Genomic DNA, 6,801 nt, shown 5'->3' on the forward strand with positions numbered 1-6,801 from the left:
AGGCATGCATCACACACGGTTTAACTAGCACAATAGTGTGCGATAGCATAACGGGAGCATAATGCATAGAGTTAGCCTAAACAAGTTTATTGAACAGTAGAGGTTGGATTCAAATCCTAGTATCTATATTTACAACGGACATCAATTGCACACAGGTTCCTAGTTTCAAAAGTTTGCAACGGGGTGTACCATTGCACATGATTTTTTTAATGTGACTCATGTGCAATGTGATCTGCCTAATCTGCAAATTAAGTGAACACATTGGCACTGAAAATCGGTTGGAAATTTAACGCACATATTGGCTGGAATAACTTGAACTATATAGGACATGGAGTTTCTGCACTTGGATGAATAGTAAAATCGGATGAAATAGGGGGGAAATGTGAATTTTTTTAATAAACATTGTTGAATGTTCTCTCAACTTGCAAAGTTTTGTGGTGAAAAAGCATTCGGAGGTCTCGGGAAAGAAAAAAATAAAAATGATGTTCAAAAGGGCAATATTTTAAAGTACTTTGGAACATCGATTTTGTGCTTCTTTTTGTCCAGAACTCCGCGGGTGTTCTTCCTTCACGAACTTTGCATGTTGCTAAAACGTTCAAATGTTAGAATTATTTGAATTTTTTTAGAGTTTACTGTCCATCATCACAGATGCATATGCACCCAGGAGCATCACCTTTGGACCTATTGTGTCTTCCATATCATACTTGTTATTACAGCCCAAACAATAGATCATGATTGTTATCAAAAGTAGCTAGTTGAGTGGTAAATTTTTATCTCTACTACTTAAGAATGTAAAATTTCATGTTTCGCTTTTCTTTTCATCACCCCTTCGCCCACCCTTCCCTATATGATTAACAATCACATTAATTTATTTACCTTATGTATCAATCCCTCTTTAATTCACTTACCAAACTTTTCATCAAAATATAAGATAAATCATGGACTTTAAAAAAAAAGGAAAATCACGGGTATGATTTGTTAAACACTTATTTACACAATCGCATAAATATAGACAGTTAATCACAAGATAACATATTAGCATATTTATATCCCATTGCAACACACGGGCATTGTCCTAGTACAACTTAAAAAGAATGTAAGGTTTCATTTTTCATTTTTCTTTCCGCCACCCTTTCGTCCAACCTTTTTGTATGATAATCAATCACCTTAATTTACTTACTTTCTGAACCAATTTCATTTCAATTTACTTACCAAACTTCTCATTAAAATATAAAATAAATCATGAGTAGGAATCGATAAACATGTATTTACACAATCGTATTAATATGGGCAGATAAAGGTAACATATTAGAATATTTATACCCTGCTGAAACGCACGGTCATTGTCCTAGTAAGGTTCTGCAAGTTTACTGCAACGATAATTATTGGTTAATTTATACCGCTAACAAATCGATGGAAATTGCGGCGCAAATGGATGTCTAGCATGCACTTTTGGGACTCAATAGTGGTCAACATAAGTCTCAGCTTTTCCCTCGCAAAAAAAAAGAAACATAAGTCTCAGCTTTGCACCAATAACTCGCTACTGACACAATGGAGTAAGTATATAAGTATAGTATCTCCCAAAAAACTACCCCTACATACAAGCGAATCTACTGTAGGCGCAAAAGAAAACATACAATATAATCGATTTGCATGCACGTTGGAATTCAGAATGTTTTCAATACTGGGAAAGTCGCTACCTGGAATCACACGTTGCATCAGGTAGCTAGCATGCAGTAGCGCCCACTAGGAGAGGAGGCTAGCTTAGCCACTCATGCCGGTATAAGTACAGGGCCCTGCTTCCCCAGCATTTTCCTCCTGTCCGGCCGAGAGATAGGGTTGTTTTCCCCGGCCCTGTCCTCGCTTCTTCCCAGCCAGCCACGAGCCACCTCCCACAAACCGATGCTAGCTTTGACTGCCCTGATCAGAAGAATCTAGCTAGCGACCAGACCGCCACTGCCATCTCTTCCAAATCAAACCACTGATCGATAAAAATACACGAGCTCCATCTCCACAATGGCTTCGGCGAACAACTGGCTGGGCTTCTCGCTCTCCGGCCAAGGGAGCCACCCGCAGCCCCACCAGAACGGCTCACCCGCCGCCGCCGCCATCGACGGCGACTTCTATGGCCTGCAAGCCCAGACGGCGCCGGATGCGCACCTCGGCATGTCTAGCCTCCGGGCCGACGCCAACTACGGCGTCATGGATGCCTTCAACGGAGGCACCCAGGAAACCCAAGGTGAGCCGATGAGCTACTGTGCATGTACTACTTCAGCTTCATCCTATACCTTTCTCTAGCATCTGATGTTGGATGGGATCATGCGGTTACAGATTGGGCAATGAGGGGTTTGGACTACCACGGCGGCTCCTCCGAGCTGTCGATGCTAGTTGGCTCGAGCGGCGGGAGGATGACGGTGGACGACGGCGAGGCGCCGAAGCTCGAGGACTTCCTCGGCGGCAACTCTTTCTCCGACGCGCAGGATCACGCAGGCAGCTACCTGTTCTCGTCCGGAAGCGCGATGGGCAGCGGCGCGGCGTCTGGTTCGCACGGCGTCGATGGCCGTGGCGGCAGCACCATAGAGCTGTCCATGATCAAGACTTGGCTCCGGAACGACAATAACGAGGCGCAGCATGACCAGGAGATGAGCGCCGACGCGAGCGCGACCAGCTATGCGTGCTCCGGCGCGCCAGGGAGCACTAGCAACGGCGTGGGCGTGGCGAGCTCGCGTGGGCAGGGCCTAGCGCTCTCCATGAGCATGGGGTCGAACTCGCACCCGCAGATGCCGGTGGTCCCGGCGGCGGTGGGGACGGAGAGCACGTCATCGGAGAACAAGCGGGTGGATTCGCCGAGCGCCGGCACGGCAGACGCCGTCCAGAGGAAATCCATCGACACCTTCGGCCAAAGGACCTCGATCTACCGAGGTGTAACAAGGTTAGCTAGCGTGGATCTTCTTGGCTTCCTCTAGTGACCTCGAGGTGTTTAATTTGCTTCTTTGGCTCCTGATGCCTGATCTTCGTTGCCCATTAGTTTCTTTCTTTCTTTCTCACACACTAATCTTTCTTCTTTTCGATGTCATTTTTGGGGGATCGATCTGTCTAGAACGCGTACGGTTAGAAGTAGCCAAGAAAAAAAGATGATTTTTGGATCCTGTGTACACTACAATTATAGCTAGGAACTTAGCAAAAACTAGTTTATAAGTTTTGTAAAAATAGGAACAAAATCATGATCGCTCTAGTATTTTGCTAACAACATAATGCAATCAAAGCTAGCTAATAGCAGTATATATGCTAGTACTTCACTTGTGCTATGCAACTTTCCACTTCACTTAGCCTTTAGGCAACACAATGCTTGTAATATAAGGTGATTCTCACAAAATGCACTAGTGGTACTATAGTTGACTAGGTAAAGGGGGGGGACACATATGCATAGAATTTCCATGATCTGCGTAGGGTTGTTTGGCCAATAGAAGTATCGCTTTGATGCTTCAAAGCTGATTTTACTTTACGCGTTATTTGTTGTTAATTCGACCTGCAGGCATAGATGGACAGGGCGGTATGAGGCGCATCTGTGGGACAATAGTTGCAGGAGGGAGGGGCAGACTCGCAAGGGGAAACAAGGTATAATGAGATTGTTCATGTAGGAGGGGGTTGTTCATGTAGTATATACATGGATATATAGTTCAATCATTAGCTAGATCTCAATCTTTTGGCAACTTCTATGGGATGTTCTTAAGCATGTGCTAATTAAGCTTTCTTCTTTCTGTTGTGTCAATGCTGGCCTCTCCTGGAACATGACACTGCAAATACTGATCATGGGAATGCAGTTTATCTGGGTAAGAATTTGTACTGATCTTTCGTGCAAGTATTCGATTACCACATATATTTGTATGGGCAAATGTTCTGATGCTAGCTAAGTTCTAGATAGCACTTTAATTTCTTCTGGGTGAACATTTGCGTAGGCGGTTATGACAAAGAAGACAAGGCAGCTAGGGCTTATGATCTGGCAGCTCTAAAATATTGGGGCACAACCACAACAACAAATATCCCAGTAAGAAAAAAAAATCTAATAATAGATTGTTCTGTTTCCTTCTGCATGGGCAGCCACTGATCCTGTTTTTCCTTTCACCTATAAAAAATCTGCAGATAAGTACTTATGAGAAGGAGATAGAGGAAATGAAACATATGACCAGGCAGGAGTACATTGCATATCTTAGGAGGTAACAATTGCTTGACCCAATCCAAGTTATGCTTTACAACATCACATGTATACATGTGTTGAAAGATTGCACGGTACGTAATTAAGCACGTCTCTGTTGGCTAACAATCACATGGATGCATATGATCATTCAACTGCAGGAATAGTAGTGGTTTTTCTCGTGGCGCATCAAAATATCGCGGCGTAACCAGGTAACTATACTGCTTACATTGAGTAAAAACTGGTGTAGCCTACCAATCTAGTGGTACTAAACATATATCTTATGGTTTGACAGGCATCATCAGCAAGGAAGATGGCAAGCAAGGATAGGGAGGGTCGCGGGCAACAAGGATCTCTACCTCGGCACCTTCAGTAAGCCGCATAAACTATCACATCAAAGCGAAATTGCTTTCTCAGCTAGCTAAAGCACTTGTTTAACTACTGTACTGGAGTGGTGCTGGTAGTATAGTAGCTGTGCTGTGCTTCCGAGAACCAAGTCATGAAGCCCTAATTATTTACTACTCCAGCTCCAGCTCACGAAATCTCACTAGTCTCGTAGGAAGCAAGCGTTGCAGTATTTTTATGCGTTCAAATGGCGCTTAAGATAGTGGAGTACGTACACCATTAACTATGTCCGAAATGTTCCTTTCCAAGCTTGTGTCTCGGAGCTGTCTGAGGAAACCGGGGCATGCGGTCAAGCGCCGGTTTGAATATCCCCAGCGCCTCGCTTGAGCTTCGCGCCGTCGCATGCAGCCCGCGTTGCATGCGCCACCGCGCCGTGCGTGCGTGCGTGCGTGCGTGCGTGCATGCATGCATGCAACGCGCGTTATGCTCCACTGGGCTGGTCAGTTGGGTAGACACACGCGTTGGTGAGCTAACCCTAATCATGCGCGTGCTGTGCAGCGACCGAGGAGGAGGCCGCGGAGGCGTACGACATCGCCGCCATCAAGTTCCGCGGGCTCAACGCCGTCACCAACTTCGAGATGAGCCGCTACGACGTCAAGAGCATCCTGGAGGGCAGCACGCTGCCGGTCGGCGGCGCGGCCAGGCGCCTCAAGGAGGCGGCCGAGCTCGCCGAGGCCGGCGTGTGGCGGGCGGAGGACGGCAGCATCGTCTCGCACCTGCAGGCCGACGCCATGGCCGGGTACCACCACGGCTGGCCGACGTCCATCGCCTTCGGCAGCCACCAGCAGCAGCAGTCCGCGGCGCAGCTCGCCCTGCACTACCCGTACGGCGTTGGCGGGCAGGCCCGCGGGTGGTGTAAGCCGGAGCAGGACGCGGTGATCGCGGCCGGGCACGGCGGGCAGGACATGCAGGAGCTGCACCTGGGGAGCGGAGGCAGCACCCACAACTTCTTCCAGCCGGCGTCGAGGACCGCGGTCTACGGCAACGGCGGTGGCGGCGCCTGGTACCAAGGCCTCGGAGGCAACGCGTACATGATGCCGGTGGGCACGGTGGTGGACGCCGACCAGGGGCACAGCGGCAGCACGGCGACGACGGAGGAGGGGAGGCTCGTGGGCTACGGCGGCGAGGCTGGCGTCGACCCGTACGCGGCCATGAGGCGCGCCTACGAGCTCTCCCAGGGCTCGTCGTCCGTGAGCGTCGCCAAGGTGGCGGACGGCTACTCCAACAACTGGAGCTCGCCGTTCAATGGCATGGGGTGATCGCCCCCCCTACGTTCGTGCTACTAATCAACTTCCACGCACTTGTTGTAACGTACGTTGTGCGCACGAGTAACCGGAGACCAATTAAGTTCTGTAATTTTAGGATAGTCTAGAGCAGTGCATGAGCACGAGCGGTGCCTTCTGAAAGGTAGTAATGGCCAGCGATCGGTGAAGTAGGAGGAGTCGTTGTAAATCACCATCGCTGCGCCGTTAATTTTGGGGATTTCAGAAGGGGAAATCAAGCTAATCTATCAAACAAACTTCCATGGCGCCTACTTCATTCAATTGGTCGATCAACGTCAGTTTGAGCACATGTAGGAGTATACATATAGTAAGCTTGCAACTGTCGTCTCGTGCAGACGTGCATGCTTCCATGCATGCATTTCACGGCCAAATCGAACAGTGCATCTGAAAGATTAAAAAGCATTGAACTAAGCACAGGACAAGTACGTAAGGTGTACTACTCCGCACGATCGACTTGGAGAACGCAGAGAGGCACAGGTTAGACTAGCCACAGTGGGAGTAACTTCAAGTCCAACTAAATAAATTTGTCTATGTGGCAATGAGTTAATGAAGGGAAAAAGTCTATTTTAAACCTTAAACTCGTAGAGGTCGGGCAGAATGAACCCCCAAGTCGAAATCCCGGTCGATTGCACCCTGAACTCTGCAATCCCGGTCTAAATCGAACCTTTGGATCATTTTCCAAACGGGGATTGCTGTCGTGGACCGGGATTGGGGAGGAAACGCTCGCAGCGCCCCCGGATGGGCCGGCCCAGTTCACGGCAGCGCGTGCTGCGCCTTGTTTCTTCCGTTTTTCGTTTTTCGTTCGTTGTTTTTTTTCAGTTTTTCTTTTCTGGTTCTTCTTTCTTTTCGTTTTTATTTCTTTTATTATTATTTATATTTATATTCTTTTCCTTTTTCTTTTTTACTATTTCTTTTTTC

General features: G+C 47.8%; 1 protein-coding gene across 1 annotated transcript; it reads left to right on the top strand.

The window, feature by feature from the left end:
• The first annotated feature begins 1,830 nt into the window (after positions 1–1,830).
• LOC125538900 (AP2-like ethylene-responsive transcription factor BBM1) lies at positions 1,831–6,119 on the top strand. The gene is made up of 9 exons (XM_048702223.1): positions 1,831–2,239; positions 2,332–2,932; positions 3,536–3,618; positions 3,825–3,833; positions 3,960–4,048; positions 4,144–4,217; positions 4,357–4,407; positions 4,491–4,567; positions 5,099–6,119. Exons 1-9 carry the CDS (start codon positions 2,017–2,019, stop codon positions 5,857–5,859), a joined length of 1,968 nt encoding a protein of 655 aa, XP_048558180.1. The 5' UTR covers positions 1,831–2,016; the 3' UTR covers positions 5,860–6,119.
• Positions 6,120–6,801: the final 682 nt, after the last annotated feature.

This window comes from Triticum urartu, chromosome 2, assembly GCF_003073215.2.
Source record: "Triticum urartu cultivar G1812 chromosome 2, Tu2.1, whole genome shotgun sequence".
In the NCBI taxonomy this organism is placed as follows: Eukaryota; Viridiplantae; Streptophyta; class Magnoliopsida; order Poales; family Poaceae; genus Triticum; species Triticum urartu.

Excerpts from the sequence above, each read along its gene's own strand:
- LOC125538900 (XM_048702223.1), top strand. The coding sequence starts at position 2,017 with ATGGCTTCGGCGAACAACTGGCTGGGCTTCTCGCTCTCCGGCCAAGGG. Across the intron at positions 2,240-2,331 it reads AGGCACCCAGGAAACCCAAG|ATTGGGCAATGAGGGGTTTG; the intron begins GTGAGCCGATGA and ends ATGCGGTTACAG. Across the intron at positions 4,568-5,098 it reads TCTCTACCTCGGCACCTTCA|CGACCGAGGAGGAGGCCGCG; the intron begins GTAAGCCGCATA and ends CGTGCTGTGCAG.